Source organism: Pteropus medius, unplaced genomic scaffold (assembly GCF_902729225.1).
Source record: "Pteropus medius unplaced genomic scaffold, Ma_sr-lr_union100, whole genome shotgun sequence".
Taxonomy (NCBI): Eukaryota; Metazoa; Chordata; class Mammalia; order Chiroptera; family Pteropodidae; genus Pteropus; species Pteropus medius.
In genome coordinates this window covers 3518075-3537608 of record NW_024340692.1, presented here as the reverse complement: position 1 = coordinate 3537608, position 19534 = coordinate 3518075, and the positions used below count along the sequence as shown (strand labels likewise).

The 19534-nt window shown below is 34.9% G+C and overlaps 1 protein-coding gene across 31 annotated transcripts in view; it reads right to left on the bottom strand.

Moving 5' to 3' along the window:
- Positions 1-19534, bottom strand: part of BNC2 (basonuclin zinc finger protein 2) — a 390244-nt gene that overhangs the window by 240715 nt on the left and 129995 nt on the right. For 2 of the 31 annotated variants that reach the window (XM_039872717.1, XM_039872611.1), the window contains exon 2: positions 11597-11716. The exons of 24 other annotated variants lie outside the window; for them this stretch is intronic. Coding sequence is in view for 2 of the 7 variants with exons in the window: in XM_039872457.1 (XP_039728391.1) it covers positions 6310-6312 (3 nt within the window). In the remaining 5 variants the exon portion in view is untranslated. Of the gene's footprint in view, positions 1-4437; positions 4536-6304; positions 6694-11596; positions 11717-19534 lie in introns of those variants that run through there. 5 more of the 31 variants (XM_039872457.1, XM_039872461.1, XM_039872869.1 and 2 more) reach the window with 4 other exon arrangements.

Below are 19534 nucleotides of genomic sequence, written 5' to 3'. Positions count from 1 at the left end.
CCTGTCCCTTCTTCCCTTTCAGTCCCCTCAGCAGTCCCCCTGACACACCTTCCAAATCATTTCTAATGAGAGCATACTCAGACATTTGCCATAACTCTTAAGTGATAATCCCAACTTTATCGTTCCACACTCACCGACAAGTACCATATACCCGCCCCAACACCCCCAACCGTCGAACATATTCTAGATGATGTTTAGAGATCCCCTACAAACTATCAATTAAAGTTCCTTCCAAGCCCTCTACCACCTAGTTCTACTCTGCCTTTCAGGCTTTATCTTCTCTTCATGACAAATACTTAATAGAGAGTCTAAACTATTTGATGTCTCTTGCTTACTGATTTGGGCTTTCCTAATTTGACACAATTCTCCTGCTGCTCTTTTTAGAATATCCTCCCCTGTATTATACATTTGAAAATCTCCCTATTTCCTGATGCCACTTCTTCCACAAATTTTTCTGATAACCCAGGCAGAAGGGATCTCCTCTCCCAGTGTTCTGCTATTCTTAGGGCTCTCAAAAGCACTACAAAACCTTGGACTTTAAATATGTGTTTTTCTCTCCTTCAGGGCAAGAACTCACTCACTTTTCTTTGTATTTCCCCACAGCGCCTACCAAACTGCTTTACACACAACAGTCAACAAGTACATGTGAAATAAATAATAAATAAATCTCTTAAAATTCATAGTGCCACCAGTGACCCAATGTTACAAAAAGAGTGATTTTAACTATATCATTATTCCACCTCATCCTCAACAAATACCCTTAAGGCAGTTAGGGGCCAATAATTCCTATTTTACAGAAATTCAAGAAGCAAAGAGATTACTATTTATGCACAGAACATTCTTCTGAGTATAATTTAGCCTGTAAAGTTTCAGTAACTAAATCGATGCCACCCTGTTGATTTGTGGCATATTTCTGCTGAAATGGTACTTCTCTTGCTAAACTTCCCTTCCAGCTTACTTCAAGATACCTCTAGAACCTGACTCCGTCGAGGCAATCTTCTAGAGGTGAGAAAATGTACAAGATCTTCTCTACAATATAAGTTTAAGAGGTCATTCTGTGCTCCGCAAATTGTCAACATATGCTGAAATCTAAACTACAGAAAGATAATTTATATAAACTGACATATATATGGTCTCTTAGTTTAAATTTTACTCAGCTTTAGAGTAGGGGCGGGTATAAAAAAACCTTTAATAAGCCCTTTTAAAAAGGTATTGATTGCAATCTACCTGGAAAGAAAGAAACCAGCCCACCGCCCTGAGATATGAATACATTTCTAAGATCAGCTTATAGCAAACTGGGGATTAATTTTCATCCCTAACCATAGTTTCTCTTTTGTTTCAAATCGGAAATAGACAATTACATTTGGCCCTGTGAGCCAACTGCTGCCTGCTGCCTACTTTTCTAAATAAAGTTTTATTAAAATATAGCCATGTCTATTCCTTTACATACATAATCTGTGCCTGTCTGCAACTACAAAGACAGAGTTGAACAGTTGCTAAAGAAACCATATGACAGCCTAAAATATTTACTATCTGGCACAGAAATACAGAAAAGGTTTGCCAACCTTTTTAAACTGTGCAAAATTATACCTCTTTTACCACAAACGTCACTTTCAAGAATTCACCTTTAGGAAATAATACAAGTGCAAACAAGAATGTTCATGTTGCAGCACCATTCTTCATAAAAGAACTGGCAAAACCTCAATGTCCAAAAACCAAGAACTCATTAAGTAAATTATGGTACAATAAGAATACTAGGAATCCACTAAAAATTATGATGAGTTTTTATATTTATAGACATAGGAAGATAACTATAAAATATTTGAGTTAAAAAAAAAAAAAAAGGAAGTCACATGTCCATAATCCCTTTATGTAACTAGTATCTCTCTCTACATTTTTCTGTAAACATAAATGAAGATGACTAAAAAGATGTTAATAAGATGGTTCCTTGGTAGCAGCATTCCCGTTATACTTTCTGTAGTTTTAAAATCAGATCTACACACCAAATATAAATCCTTTTTACAAAAGCTATAAAAAAGTTTAAATCTACTAAAAATAAAAATCAATGTGCAAAATTTAGATTCTGCATTATAAAGCACTTTTTCAAAAATAAAGTGTTTTTTGAAATTTTTTGATTTGGTGGGAGTTTTGGTTTGGTTGTTGCTATTTTGGGTTTTCCTTTTTGTTTTAAAAAGAGAAAGGCTCTTAGACTTATCAATAACCTACATAGCTATGAATTGGCATCCACACTATATGTGGCGACCTCACTGTTGGATCAACGAAGTCTCTTACAAAAGCATCCATGGGTTAGGAAGAAGAGGAGAGGTTAACAGAATAGCGTCTTGATGGAAACGTATTAATGCAATCAGTGTCTTGCTTCTGGGTTACCATAAAAAGGTTCATAAAGTACCCAAAAGCCACATAAGATTTTAGAATTATGCTGCTCAGTGACTGATTCTCAGTGAAGAGAAAGAAAGGAGAGATTTTTTTTTCTCCCACCCTCATTTTCTTCAACAAGAGCAAGCTTCTGCAAGATTGGCACAAGTATTTTTTTTAACTAGTATTCCAAAAGGCCAAGTATGTACATGATACAAGTATTAAGAACTCTGTATCACCATTGTTGAAGAGATACTAACTGAATACTGCATGATGCTTGCAAACTAATTACAATAGGAACTACAGAAAAAGAAAATGCTAATAAACACCAACACAGTTCACTCTCTCTGTGCCAGACTTACAGGCATCATTTCTAAGCCCTATTCTATAAATGAAGTAACTGAGGTTCAGAGAGTTTATAAAAATTTTCCAAGGTCACATAAAGAATCGATAAATTCAAATGCAGATACATCCGGCTCAAAATCTGGATTTTTTCCACCATGCTAATGAAACAGAAATTATATTTCTAATGAAGTATTATATAAAATCCCAGTATAAATTTAGCAGGTGAAAAAACTTGAAATTCCTAGTTTACAATGATGTAACAAAATTGCCGTGTCAATAATTTGTTTTACAAATAATTTACTTAAAATATTGTGTTTTTTACACTATTTTCTCAGTTAGATTAATCTATATTCTCTCATCCTTATATTTATACATATATGCATATATGATATGTATATGTCTTTTACAGATATGCTATACCATTTTATAATATTGAGCACAAAAACTAATATTTTCAAACTGAAATAATAGTCTGGATACATTTGCAGACACAGATTCCAGTTAGACACAAAACTGTGACTGATTTTTTTATGACTTTTCTCACAGTAAAATTAGTTCACTGCTAAGAATTAAACAAAATCTGTGCCCTGAAAATTGACATATGAAAAGCTGTACAATGATATAACTGTAATTTGCTTTAGATTTATATTTACCCCAATTTGCCCTTAGATATATCCTCTTTTAAAGTTACAGGGATTAGCTTTTCCTGTGAATTTTATAATAACTGAATAAAATAAAAGATACTAACCCTAGCACACTGTGTGATTTAAGAAGTAGCTATGAAATTAATAGTTGTTAATCCTCATTCTTCTACTCTTAGTAACAGGTGAACATAAACCTCAAGCCAAATATTTACTTTAGATCTTGAGATGCAGTATGTTCATTCTAGGGTTAACCTAAAGAAACTAGATGTTAGGCAAAAATAACAATAATAATCAATGAACATCTATGACCATATTAGTGTACTACACATGAGAACACAATTACTTTTGATAAAAACATAATCCATGATTAAAAACCAACCTTAAAAGAAGCACATTTTGCTCAACAAATAGAGAGGTATAAATACTATTAGCTTTAATGTGACCTAAATTCCACAAATACAAATGATACTCACGAAGCCAGAGACAAAAGCTGGGGTCTTAACCTATAAAATCTAACTTCGAGCTCTATTATCGAGTGCTAATGATAATGAGTATAATAAGGCAGGAAGCTTCAATTCAAACAAATGATTAGAGCTGATGATACTAAGGTAAACAGAATCCAACAGAACTGGGTTTACCTCTTTGCCTTCAGCCTACCATTAGCCATAACTGATATCATGGAAATAACAGTATGAGTCTGACATCCATGAAGGCCAACCAGGTGAGAATTTTGCAGAGTGGCCAAAACGCAAGACTTATGACAAAACAGATTCTCGAAAAGAAAAAGAAAAGAAAAGAAAGTTCTCTGCCGATGCTTACTATCTCCTTTCCTATAGATAACTAAAGAAATTAAAATACTTTTTCTAAACTTATCCCCTTTCCAAAACTTCAAGCTTCACAAGGGAAGCTTGCCACAGGCTCAAAGGAAGCTACAGTTTACTGAACACCTAGTAATGTACCTGAGCTTAACATGTGTTGTCTCATTTCATGTTCCTGACAAATTCTCAAGCTACGTGTTCTTTTTCCCATTTTAAAGTTGAAGAAAATAAAGGTTAGCGATAAAGTGACTTACCCAAGGTCACATGACTAAGTGGCAACATTAGAATATGAACTCAGGTCCGATCTTTTAACTCCCCACGAGAGTTCTACAATGGCCAACACTAATGTCTGCTGCAATGGGAACAGAAAAATGCTGAAAGGACAAGTATTAATATTTTAAGAAAGTTTGATTTTTAGGGGAAAAATCCTAAACCGACTTTAATTTTCTTATTAGGGAGACATATTAGAGTAATTCCATGCTTTCCCTTTTGGATTATGAAGGGACAATTTTAATCAAACTGAAAAGGGCTGAATACATCCACAGCATCCTTGTTATAATCAAAAACTGCTTCCATGATCAGGATAAAAAACATATTTTTAGTAAATGTAAATGTACATGATAGGTTTTTTCTTAACTAAGCACTGTTAAGTTTTTCTACTATTTAGGAAAAAAATAATTTGGAAATTGGCTATAAGGAAAAAATTATCCAGCACAAAATAAGATTGATATTCTACTGGAAAAAAATCACTAAAATCACTAAAAGAAAACTTCCATCATCACTTTACTACAACCAAGAGCATAAAAAGAATTAAGGTGAGTTTTCTCTAGAATATAAGGAAAAATACCTAATAAATTCATGTAAAATTTGAAGTGACCAATCTATATATAAATCTTGACTTTGCTATATATCTGATTGCTTGTTGGTTTAAGACCTCCCATAAACAATGTGAATGTACCTGTTCATAAAGAACAAACCATCATACAGCCAGTATCAATCAGATTAAACTCAGGAGGTCTATCTTGACAAAACATCCTTTTACAGAAATATATAAATCATGTACCAAAGACACTATAAAATGGGCAAAAAGACCCACCTATGGTTTACTTTTTTGTGGTACATTCATAAGATAAATTTCTGTTACATGCCATTTTTTTAAAAAATAACTTATCAATGGAAAACTATCTTAGTATATCTGCAAGTTTTTCCTTATATGTATTTGGTAGTTATCAAAGTGTGCATGCACGTGCAAGGCAAGCACACATACACAATTCTAAATATGTATATACATATACATTATTAAGAGAAAATGACACATCATAAGAACATGAAAACAAAGTATGACGGTTTGAAAGTGAAAACAGAAAGGCAATTCAAAACTAAAATTCAAACTATTAAAATATCTTTTCTTAAGTAAGCCCAAGGCAATCCATATTTCTCCTACTCATTGGGAAAAAATCAGAAATGTAAATTATTTTTTTAAAGTCACAATGCAAAATCAGAAGATTGTCCCATACATCCACATTTTAATGTTATAAATTAACTTGAATCAGATCGAATCATGAAGCAATCCTGAGTGTTACATGCACAATTACAACTGGTCAAATCTTACACGCCCTAATCAACTGTAAGCCTGAAACAACTGGAATAGTGAATGAGAAAGCTAGAGTTTCCCCAGAGAGGGACAAGGTAGGAGCAATCTGCAAAATGGATATATCTGAGATAAGTGCAAAGCCTGAGGCTGTCCTAAAACCCTGAAGATGCTCACGTGGTTTCGCAACAAAGTTCCTTTACAAGATCCACAACCCAGATGACTACACTTTTTACTGCCCTATTTCCAGAATTCCTGATTTTTAAATCACACTGGAAACCTTTGGCTGCAATTGAATTAGAATGGTTCAGTTTAGCCCTTCTGAATGACAAGGAAAAAAAAAAAAGCACCATACTTAAGTTTGTTTTGTTTTAAACTCAGACCTTCTGCATTCCAAAATTGTATCCCTCTGACTAACATAAACCGTTATTACAGAGAAATGGTTAAAAAACAAAAAAAAAAAACAACAAAAAAAACCCCCACCAAACCAGCCAGTGAAAAGGAATGAGGGAGTAGTAATGGTAACATACAGTACCATGAGCTGCAGTGGCCTCCCAGTCAGTGGTGCAAGGTTAACAGATCACTCCCGGCCTTCAGGCAGACAGCAAAACACAGCCCGGGGAAGGGGGGTGGGGGGGACAAGGACCGAGGTTGGGGGAGGGGCCCTAACTCGGGCAGTTTACACAAGAAGGCAGCTCAGCTCCTTTCTGGCGCATTTCTCCTCTCTATCTCCCAACCTCTTTGCATGTGTCTTGTCATATTTTCTTCAGCTGTTAACTGTCCAGACTGCAAGACTTTAAACAGCCACAGTTTAGGAAAAAGCAAAACCCTTCTAAGTGACCATCACAGCAAATCAGCTTCATGCTGGTGGGTAAAATTTTCCAAGGGAAGTGTTCTTCTGATAGTTCCTGAGTCTCTAAGTCACCACCACTTCACCCCCCACCCCCCACCTGCCAACACACATTACTCCCCTAGAGGGCTAAATGCACTGTGGCAATAAAACATTCATGCAACTTGGAATTTTAACACAATGCCATTTCCCTAGTTTAACCTGAAAGGAATGCACTAGTCACAACAGACTACATCATCCTGCCATTAAACCCTGCCAAGGAACCGCTTTTTTGGCCGTGCTGGGCCAGCTTTGACGGGAAAGGAGTACACAGACCCACACGCTGAGCACGGAGGGGCCACCTCTGCTTCCTTAGACTCGTCCAGCAACACCCTGCTCTTGAACATGACCCCTGATCCCTCGCATTGTGACCTGCTTGTGAGGCATGTGTCACTCTGGAACTTATGCAGAGCCACACACTGTGCAGGCCATTTGCTGCTCTCTCTCAACAGGACTTGGGCCAATGCCAAAGGTTCTTTCTTATTATTACTGATACTATTGAAAGTCTTAGGTTTAAGTGCTGGATGCTTTTTCCTTAAATTGTATAGTGCTTTTTCTTCCTTTGTTTGTTTTGGATTTTTTAAAAAACAAACCTTGCAATTGCATTCATAATTAGGTTATGATTACTGACAAAATGGTTTGCTTTGGGGACTACTTATCAAAGCTGCCAGTTCTTTCCCATTTAAGTGACATTTAATTTAGACTTACAAAAGACAAAAACAGAAATAATTCTGATTTCTCCTGAGAATTTTAAAGAAAAATTAAAAGGTGTTCAATTCTACAACAACCACACTTATTAACCATTTCATGTGGCTAAAGTACAAGCAACAGATTATATTTCATAAAAAAAAAGGATTTATTGATTTATTACTTGTGCAGATTTCTACCTTCCAAAGAATGTAATTGACAAAAGGGAACAAGAAAAAAAACCACGTGCAACAAATGAAACAAACACATGAAAAGTTTTAAATGTTTAAATTTTAAACTCTGCTGTGATGCCAATTAGGCCCTTTAAAAACAATCACAACAGTACTAATTTTTAAGTTACCAGATACCATAATTCTGTCCCCCAAACATCCCTTTTATCTTTATCCTCAACTTCTCTCCTACCACTGAAGTATCCCTTCCATATTTCTTTTTTCACTTTTCTGATTATTCATTTTCTTTTCTAATCTTTAACTATTTTCATATGGGACACTTTCAATTTCAACCTTGCCCTATTATTCTTTCTTATGATTTATCCTCTCTACTGTAGTCACAGGCAGTTCTAAAAAGCAGCAAACCCCTCTTTGCCATGCCCCTGAATTACAGCCAGGTGAAGTGTGATTATCCTTGCAAAAGAACAGAAGGTGTTCCAACTTCAATTTCCCGGAGTGAAGGAGCCATGCCTCCTTCTCAGTAACAAATGCAGAACATCTTATTTCCTCTAAGAGAGTACCTTAAAACACAAAATGATGATCTCTAAGCAAGTTAACATGTACATATAAAATAAAACCAAATTGTCTTTAGAGTAATTTTTGTCTCCTTAGTAGCTGGAATTAGTCTTAAGCCCTAGTTAAAAGACTTTTTTCCTTTTTCTTTCCTTTAAACAGACATTATCATGCCTTGAAAAGTCACTCTAATCCCTTTACCTTAGCCAAGCCATGCTAATTCTAGATAGGACAGCCGATTAATTTTTTTAAAAAAGAATTATATTTCACTTAGTGGGGGCAAGGGGTGGGAAATCAACCCAACAGAGAAGAAAAGATTATCAAAACCTATGTAAAATATTTCCATTTCAAAATGTAAATGCTAAAACCAAACTGTCATTCTAATCTATATAAAACAAGGCAATAAAAACATTTGATTTTTTTCAAATAATCTGATTTATTATCAATGTATGTTCAAATTTCAATTTTGATGTTACTAGTGGGAAACCTAGTAAATTTAAGGCAGCAAAACATGAAGCCATGAGATTAAAATTAGGGGATAATTTCTATTTAAATACAGGCAGATACACTTTTTGCTTATATCAAATTAATCAACACAGTGATCCCAAAGTATTTTGAACCAATATACAAAGAAAAGAGCGAAGGTCTGTGTTATTGCACATGTAGCATGTTAAACCCTCTCATTTGTGATACACTTCTTCTGAAGAGCTCTGGAACTCAGATATATCACTAAAAGAAGTGAGAACCAATGTCATTTTTTTATAAACAAATGTCCACCAATTTTATGATTCGTTGCTGTGGTACAGTGATGCATCATTATGAGGAAATCATATTTCACATGAAATTCTGCCATTACAATTAAGTGGAATCAGAACATAGAACCCACTAGAAAAGAAAGTCAAATCAATACGTCGCTGAAATGCGAAAAGTTGCAAAAATTCAAGTTTTGCAAAAATATTAACTTATTTTGGTGAATACATGTAAAATGATCAAATCTAGGTGATTTTCATTTTCTTTTAACCAAAAGTAAATTTTACTATGTTAAATGACATTTAAAAAATACAAGTTTAAAAGTTTTGTGAGATAACTTTTAATTACTAGAAAGCAAAATAGGTGAGACTTTTCTCACCAACTTCTATTACAAGGAGCACAAAAACGCACATGTTAATTTATTCTCCTCAACAAGAGTCCACTTGGAACTGAGACTGGCTACATCAACTACCACTACCCCCTACGCAGGCAGTTAACAGACTCTAACCCTGCGTGAGGGCCAACCTCAGAGGTGATGAGGTGAAAAAGGAAAGATGTATGGATAAAAGAGTGAAGAAAAGAAAAAGGAAAGAGATGGTGTGAGATGAAAACAGACTGAAAGAAAAGCAAGCAACAGGAAAGAAGGGGATGAGAGAGAAAGAGAATGAGAATGAGCTGGGGAGGAGTGAAACGGAAAGAAGCAGGGAAAGGGAGAGAAAAGAAAGGAGAGACCAAAAGAAAAAAAGGGATGGCTTGGGGAGAGAGGAGGAATTGGAGCCCTGAGACACAACAGTTGATCAAGCAGCTGGCCGGAGATGCTAATTCAGCGCTTTAACAAATCAATGCCACTTGAAAAGTACAATGTGAGCCCTCACTGGGTAGATGTCAAGGGACTGAGAAAATGCATTCTCAAGTATTTCACATTAAGAGGGAATAATGTGTTAATTTATAACTCTTCACCCTATACACTTGGATTATCTATCTGTGTCAGCGATTTGACTTCTTAAATTTATCAAAAACGCACGCAAAGGGAGGCAGCTTCAGCTTCACCACTGGGAAATGGAGGTTTAGGAAAAGCCAGTCCTAGGATTGTACTGTGGTTCTTTTCGCTTTCCTATGTGAGCTGAAGTATTGGCGGGGAGGGTAGGAAGAGTGAGAATCTGATGGCAGAGATCTGGGGAGGTGGGGAACTCCTGGTCCAGATACTAACACAACCAAAGAAAAGGCTTTCTTGGCCTGTGGTTGATTGCATTAGGTACCATCCGTCAAAAGTGACACAAAAGAGAAGGAATAACTTGAATCAGCAACCTGAGCTGCCATCATCAGAATTTACTTTACGGAAACTTACTTAAGTCTCTCAGCACACCCAGCGGAAGAGAAGCTGCTGACAACTGGATTGTAATTAAACAGTACTCTTGCAAAGCCACTGCAGTTCTTCAGACAGAGCTTATCAAAATAGGAAGGGAAGGGAGGGCTAAGATTATTTTATTTGGTTAGCTCTGAGACAGGGAGGGTAGATGTTGAAGAACTGATATTATATCCCAGCATTCAGGAGATTAATGTTTTTTTCTTAAGAAAAACCTAAATTACAAATTTGAGGAATTGTTTCCTAATTTTTCTTTAATGTAAATTTAGCTAACTTTTAATACAATGTTAGCAGTTTCTAACCTGTGGGAAAGACTCTTAGCAATTTTGCTGCCAAAATTAAAGCAGTATCAAACTTAAGTTTTCAAGGTGCAAGCTTTGTCAACATGCAAAGGCTAAGTGTGTTAAAATTTTGGAATAAATAGAATAAGTTTCAAGAAAGCATTTCAATTAAGATCACATCTTCAAAGATATGAAGGGGGAAAAGTGGTTCTACATATACAGAATTAAAAAATGACCAGATTGTAACTGTTCTAAGTTTTACTTTAAGTCTGCTTCAACTACACGGCAGTATTTTAAACTGTGGAGGTATTTTTATTTGCTAATCATATAACTGCAACAGAAGCAGACATTCTCTTATTTTGGGGACATTCGTATGTAAATAAATGTTGATGAATGGAAATGAAATGCTATACATGATGGGCATTGTTCAACATTCAGTTTAAAAAACGGCAAAGTTACCTCATTCACTGAAGCTTAAATCTCTTCCCTTTTAGAACTAAGCACAGAGAAAGACAATAATGAACCTTCCACCAGTTTCTACTGGCTAAACACTGCCTCACAGAGATACTCATGACAGAAAACAAATGTTCCCTCAACCTTATTTTTTGCATCTGTTTTATGACATGGTACTACACAGAGTCATTTTTTTAAATGAATGTTTGATCAGAAACTGAAGGTATAAGTAAATAGCCAGAAATATTATAGCTGCACTGAACAAAGGGTTAAAATGTCCAAAACAGTATAATTATTTAGTGAATATATTATTTTTCAAAGGAGATAATTATTAAGGAATTTCCTAGGTCAAGACCATAGACCAAAAAAAAAAAAAAAAAAAAAAAGACCATAGACTACACTACTTTCCCTTTTCATAAAATCTTAGGAGATAGAATATATATTCTAGGCAGCATGTTTGCAATGGGAATCATATTGCATGCATTTCAAGGGCCTCTATGCCCTGAGAGTAGGATTTGTCCTATCACTAGTTTTTGCATGAATTACCATTACTATCTATCCCATCCAAACCACCCCCCCTTAGACAATCTATTCTTATCATTATAGTACCATTAATCCCATTCTCCCTCCCCCCACTCCCCCACCACACTCACCTAAGGGGTTAAAAGACTTCAGTACATTTGTGACTTGTCAGTGACATATAATACCCAGGTCCTTCATGCAATCAACTTTTACTTGACATGTATTTGCTCATCACAGGACCCGCATTACTACTGGGAAAATGAAGAAAAACCTAAATTAACACTTGACATTCAATATGGTCAAGTCCTTAATTGGCTGGGCTTCCTGAGAAAGCAATTTTCTATTCCCCAAACTGTTCGCGTGTCATGTGTGGAGTGCAGCTCTTGGCCATCACTGCTGTCCCTCGCTCCCTCTAATGAGAGCAGATGAATTAGTGCTACGTGACACGATTTGAACAGGGCTTCTTCCTCCTCCCCTCCCCCCAATCTTTCTCTTACACCAGTGACAGCTGTGTAGCAAGGGAAAGAAAGAAAGAGAAATGCAAGAGCAAAGAATCCTGTAAAGGATGATCATTTTTTTAAATGAACCTTAAATGTCTTGTTGAAACTCCAGAACAACAGGGTCATTTAATTGTGGAGGTGGGGAAGGGGGTTGTTACAAAGATCAGGGGAATTATCTGGCTATGGTTGATTTGGATTGTATTAACTTCCAGCATGTTTCTTCCATTCCTGGCTAGTTGAGGTATTAGATTGCACTAGTCTAATTAAAATGGAATTTACATCTACTTAAAAAAAGTTTTTTAAAGGTCTGGAGAATGGGTCAACTAGAAAAAAACAAAATAAAACAAAACAAAAGAAACAGCATGAAATGATTATTATTCTAAGATAAACATACCTCAATGTTAAGAAAAAAGAAAGTCCTTTCAACAAACGTTTAGGGCATGAAGAACCCACAACATTAAACTGTGTTTAGTATACTCTGTTTTAAAACATTTTTCACTGTCTGAACTTAATGCTAATCATCCTATTTTAAATCATTTTGTTTAGTTTCCTTTAATTGTTGAATTCCTGCAGCAAAAATTATTTGAACATTGATTTCGTTCTATGATTTTGGAGAGAGAGCATATATTCTGCTTTAGATGTGCTTACCTAGCTCAATAAGAAACAATTGAATGAACACATGAAAGGAAAGCAGGACAAAATCTGCTCTATTCAAAGATACTAAAAGGTAAATTGAAGGGATTTCTTTGAGTCTTCCCTTATCCATTTTGAAACCAAAGAGGAAGTAATTTTGAATGCCTAAGTTTCTTAACCAATCCGATTAGGACCAAACAGAATTTGGGGAAGGAAGACTCTATGATACATCACACATTTGGTAAAGTAAAGTAGTCCAAAGTACATGTGTAAGTGAAAATAATTAGTAAAAGTCACTAGCACCTTAGCACTTTGGAGCTTTATTCATTTTTATTTAAATGACAGCTAAGTCAAAGATGTTCCCTATGTACCAGAAATTATATCACAACTATACTGGTGCTACAAAAATCAATGTAAGTATGCAAAATATAAGACTATTTCAAGTACAAATCCCTTGCCTTAAATAAGTAGCTTAATCATTTATTAATTATTCTTATATAATTTCACATATCATTTAAATAATATTTCAGTAAGTCTGAATATATAAAAACATGGTGAAACCCGCTTTTGCACTATGTTTAATGTTATAACTTGAAACCAAAAAAGATATTTCCACATTTAATATTTGTAGGAAAACATAAAAGGAAATGATTTTACATTTTTTTCTTTAAAAAAAAGTGAATTCATAACAATTTTAAGTATTGTTACACTAACTAAAGACAAACTGCACCACATTTTTGGAACACCTTAGATTTTCAAATTTGTTGGAATATTATTCATTCCAAACAATAGGAAAACTCTAAAACATGAGTATAATTTAGAAGTATTTTCACTGAAGCAAAACGACACAATGGTTACAAACTTTGCGTATTATTATTCCCTCCTATGGCCAAAGCACTGACATTTCAAGTATCGTTAAGATCCTTTTTGAAAATACACTGAGACAGCTTGTGAATGGGCATTCTATCAGGTGTTTTAAAGAAATAAATAGACAATTTGGTATTCTGGAAAAGTAGCTCAGTCTAATACATCCAGTTAACTGCTACAGTAGCATTATCATCACTGAGCAACAAAGGGCAGTGTATTCTGTCAATAGTTTTAGGGTGACCTTTGCAATGCTGACTAGTCCGTCAAGTTCCATCTCTGAGATGCAAGGTAAAGACAGGGATAGTTTATTAACTGAGGTAGGAACTAAAGACCAGGAGCCTCCAAAAGGATAGGCATTTCACATTCAGGAAATGGGGAATTCCTTTCCTTGAGAAGCAGTGTACCATGAGATCAGGCTGAACAGCCCATATTCTTTCACAAAGCATTAGGCTTCCATGATGTAAAGATGCCCAAGTACTAGAAAAGCATCAGCATATTTTTCTCCCTTGGCTACATTTTTAAGTATTGCAATTGGTAAAACAGGATCAGTGAGTTGAGCTCTATAGGAATAAAGCTGAAAAAGAATGTTGACATCATCTCAGAGCTTTAAATTGTGATGAGTCCTGCTTTATTTGGGGTAGTGTCCAACAACATGCTAAGAGGATGCATTGACAGAATTTAAGAGGGCAGCAATAGTGGGTCAGAAAAACGACAGTACTGAACTGAGAAATTTCTTCAAGGATCACCTGTAGAAAATCAGCCTTTTTAATTCAAGAAAGGTATTTTTTGATTTAAGAAAGTTAAATGTGACTATGGCAAAGTGACATGCTTAAACTTGATATTCTCTTAGGGATGAGCAGGCTTTGAAGCTCATAATAAACTCAAAATGGTTCTGTGGAATGTTAAGGCTTAATGTAGATGGCTGGTGCCACTGTCATGCCTATACAAAACTATGTCAACCTGGAAATAACTGCATTAACAGCTCCAGGGTATTTAGAATGGAAGGCTTGCCCTTTTTAAGAGTTTAACTTTGAACCATAAGACGACGCTGCATTAAGTTTCTAACTTGTTTAAAACAGCTAAAATTAAAATACTTATTCCGGTTTAGAAAGGTATAATGTTTGCCACCCACTTAGTTCATGTTACCTTCACATCAGACCAGTCTCAAAAAGTATAAACACAGAAGAGAGAGAAATGATTACTTTAAAGTAGCCTGGCACATGGAACAATAAAACTACACCAAATAGAAGGCACAAATGTTATTTTATAAAAATTAATAGCATCTGAAAGGGTGTATTTTTTAGTCTCCACTCTTCACCACCCTCCTTACCTCAGTACTTCCCTCTCCTTGTCTTAAAGACATTTTATCTCATTCCCACTTGAAAGGTTTCTGAAAGTAGTAAGTCACAGCTGTGTTGACACTGAACTTCTTGAACATGGCATACCGACGTCATTATGACAAACTTACAGATGCTTCGTAACAAGCTGCACCAGTCACTTGATTTGAAATACCTGACTTACTACAAAACAAACTGTTAATCTCTGGTCTTTTCTCCAGTTCAACTCTTCTCAGCAATTTTGGAAGCAAACCAACAGCTTGTTATGTTTACATCAGTGATGACTCCCTTCTGATTGGTGTCTGATACTAGCCAGTGATGCTACTCAACAAGACCCAAGACAGAACCTAAGCACACCTAAAGCCCTGTTTGCAGATCATTTTAACAAGATGTTCTTGTTTCCTGTTCCCACGAAAATCAATAACAGGATGACCTTCAATTTGAAATTCAAACCAATTAATTACCTGTTCTGTTGAAAATGTTGATATCTGATTTGCCTGGAGAATTTCAATTATAAATAGATTATTTCTTTTAAAGAGTCCCTTTAAAAAATTTAGATAGACATTGAAAATCTAATCTTAAACAATATAAATTGTTTTTTTTGAAGTCTGTATTAAATATTGGCCTTGCACAAATTAGTATGGGGAAGTTTTCCCCTTGTGGTCCATCTCCTCCTCATGACATTATAATCAATTGCCTGGCAAATTATAGCAATCTCACAAAGATTCAGAGACAAGAGTCCACTGCTTAAAGGTGAGAAGAAAAGCTTTTTATAGTTGAATTCAGCTTTTCATCGATATCAATGACTAACACAAATCATGGGATTCTTTTCAGAATTTAGAAATCTCCCTTTCTTTACTCTATAATTCTAAAATTCTTACTTTTCTAACCTTTATTAAAATCCTTTGACCATTTTTTATTTTGCTCACATTTTATTTTTCTTTATATGTGGGTCATAAGGAGAAAATCCATACATCAAAACCATCAGCACCAGAAATACATTTACTAAACTTTTTTCAATTGTGAAAAAAAAATAAAGAATTTGGTTCATCCCAGTGGGGAATTCCCAAGATGAATGATCACATGCAATGAAACTATTATCTTCATCCATTAAAATATTATCTAAAACAGAGGTTTCTCTCTGGCAGCCAGTAGGCTGAATAAAGCCTGCAGATGAGTTTTGTTTGGACCACACACTTTAAAAAATATTTGAAAAGGTTGCCAAGATTTAAAAATCAGGAGATTTCACATAAAAATCTGGATTTCTGGCTTCTTATTAAAAAAAAGAGAAGAAGAAAAAGAAGAGAATCTTGAACCACTGGACCTGCATTCTCACCTGGCAACAATTGGCTGGAGCTAAGAAGCTGCTGCTACTTCACTGTGGTTGACACAAGAGTTTTCTGGTCCACCACAGTCCCCACCAGACTGACTCCACTCATTTAACTTACCTTACCCTCCACATTGCCCTTTTAGGCAACTCCTGATCTTTAAAATGGCATACTACTCCAGAGAGAGTTTGCAGAGTTTATGGAAGAAAAAAGAGAAGGCTATCTAAGAACAGAAATTTAAATATATGTATTTCATGGGCTTACACAATGCAAGACAGTAGGTAGCAGATTTTATTTCAAACTATAGCTGTTCAATAAAACAAATGCAAAGCAAACTCATTTTCATAATTAAAAGTTTTTAAAAAGCAAATCCAGGACTGATGACCTCATCTTACAGTGGTTCAACATTTACACTGGTTTTGAATTAACCACATTCTTCTCTGCAGCCCAGAAAAGATGCTCATGTCAAACCATTACTCAGATCTCCGCCCATTTTGTTCAGATGTTAACAGTTCTGTACTTCCTTTCTAGAAAGATTATGTATTTAAGTGAAAACTGACCCTAATATCAAAATAGAATACATCTTCAAGGTAAATTTTAAAAGTCAACATTTAGGATGCATGAATATTATAACAGCAAATACTCATCTTTACTGGCTCCACATGTATGCCACAATCTGACATTTACACTTATATTAAATAGACATTTATGCAGGTTCAAATGACCCCAAAAGTCATGGCATATTTCCTTAAAAATGATTATTACCTAGAAGCAGATGTCTATGACAAAGTCACCATATATTTCTATTTGCTTTTTTTCTTAACTGAAAGCAAATGCAAAGGAAAAAAATCTTTTAAATTTCACTTTTTCCAATCAACCACAACAATACAGTGTTTCTAACTATTAGGTTTTACAAACAAATTACGAGTACCATATTTAACAGAAGAAAAAAAAAACCCCTTTTTGCTTCATCCAACTATATTAACAGGCAATCGCTGATGTACTATACAGAAATACACTAAATAAGCTATCATCAGTCATACTCCAACTTATTAAAAAGAGTAAATTTTAAAACGAGTTTAGTATAGTGGTCTGAAATTATGTTTCATCATTGGCCCACATTCTTTAAAGATTATTTTTTAATTAGGTGTTTCCTTCCTAAGAGAGAAGCATTTTTCTCCCATTTTCACCTTAAGAAAGTAACCCTTGAATATATGCCAAGTTTACTTCACAATCAGACTTTAATCCCCAAATTCTCTTGATTCTTAACAACTTGAACAACTTTAAGTAAACAGTTCAAAAAATCATAATGATCATACTTCATTCCTTAACTCCCAGTTGAACAGGAAAGGAAAAAATGCTAAGAGTATGAGCTCCATAAATACAGTCCTTGGCCCAATATCTGAATGACAGTATGATATATTCCTTATGGGGAACATTTTCCTTAATATCCATCATGTTTGAAATTTGAGCAATTAGAAGCAGACACCTGGAACTCAATTATTAATCTACCTCTTCCCACCCATTTTATACTTCTTTTGAAACCATCTCTTACAGTACTTCTTGAAGAGATGATTCTTTAGGATAACATGCACATAAATGTTCACATTATTTTCTTTAAAACAATTTGGTATAATCTAAGACTAAACTTATTCTCTTTCTTCTTTAATTGTATAGCTTTGGAAAAAATTAAGACTTCTCAAGTTAAGTAAAATGGTAATAAACAAAAATTAAAACAAGAATTCTAGGAAAAGTATAATTCATTACATCCTTGTTGATTTGTTTATTATAATATTTTAGAAAGGGAATTTTATGGGGGGGGAAAAGCACACAATTAATTCCCACCCATGATGACCAAAGCTTTAAGCTGGTCTGTTCAGGTTCACAGCATGGCAGCTGACTGCAAATACATAAAGCAGTTCTAGAAGACTCCTGCTTTTGTTATTTTTATTGACACGTTGATGAAATATAAAGCGTGAGATAATGAATGTTTAATATTATTTAACCTGTGTTCTTTGAGGATTAAAGAATTGTGCTCACTTAACTCCTTCCTTCTTTCTATTAATTGCCAATTTCTAGAAAAGGGTATTTTAAACTAGGCTTATGCTGAAGCTCATTTCAGCACTGTACATTTGTTTAAAAAAAAAAGAGAGAGAGAGATCAAAAGTACAGGAATACTGGCACATATGAAACAGTGGGCTATCAGAATACTCAGAAGGCAGGCACCAGTTGGTTTATTAAGAAGTCATTAAAAATAACTATTGGTACAAGTTAAAATAACCAACTTATCACTGTTACCAAAAGGGTGTTTTCAATATAATGAACATACAAGCTTCTCTGGTCATGAGAAAACCTGGAATATATTACATACACATGAATGTAGCCCAGGATGCAGGATATCAGATGGGCCTGCTATCAACAGATTAACACTTCATTTTCATTACTCTAATCTCACCACAGGTTGTGAACACTCTTTTTCTTATTTGAACAACAATGGTGCATGAAAAACCAACCTGACAGGCAGGGAGGGTTCATTAAATGCATAAGGCCTTTATTCTCATAATACATCTCACCTGTATAAAGCCAAGGTTTGAGCTTCCAGTCTGGCTACTGAAACAAGCTCTCCCAGATGTTAGATTTCTCTTCCTATCCTTACTACTTAATTTATAATAAATGTCAAAAGTAAAGTAAAAACGAAAAAAATTCTTTTCCACAGTGAACTCTGTTTAGTAGATTATAGGACTGGTAGCATATATTAAAATTTATTCAGTCCCATGATTACTTTTCCTAAATTGTCCAAGAAAACAAACAAACAAAAATGGCTGGGAAGGGAAATGATGAGACTTTTGAAGTTTGGGTCGAAGAGTCTCATCTTGGTATCTCTCTCCCTGCTTAGTTCTAACTTATTTGAAGAGCACTGTAGGTTCTCACCGATTGAAAATGGCAATTCACAAAGTAAGAGTCAATCGCAACTACTTCCCAATGAATGATACTGAGCACCAAAAAGCTATGCTCAAGAAGCAAAAAGACTACAAAGTATAAGGAATCACTACAATGAGATTCCTAAAAATGGGAATTCCTTTTTAGAGTGAGCCAATCCACATACTCACTACATTTGAGGCAGCCATTACAAATCCTCAACAAACCTAGAAATAAATCACTTATTTCCCACATCGAACCAACAGACAGGTATACACTTTCTGCATGTCTGCATTACAAGCACTTGTCAATATAAAACTTTTACTATTTTCCAGAGTGTAAGTCTTTCCGTAAAGTCTAGAGCCAGACTTTGGTTTGGATTCTTTCTGGAACACTAATAATACTTATACCTAAAAAAGAAAGAATAAAAGAAAAAGTGGTATTAGATAAAGCAGTAGATAACCTAGCTACCTCCTGAGTTAGGT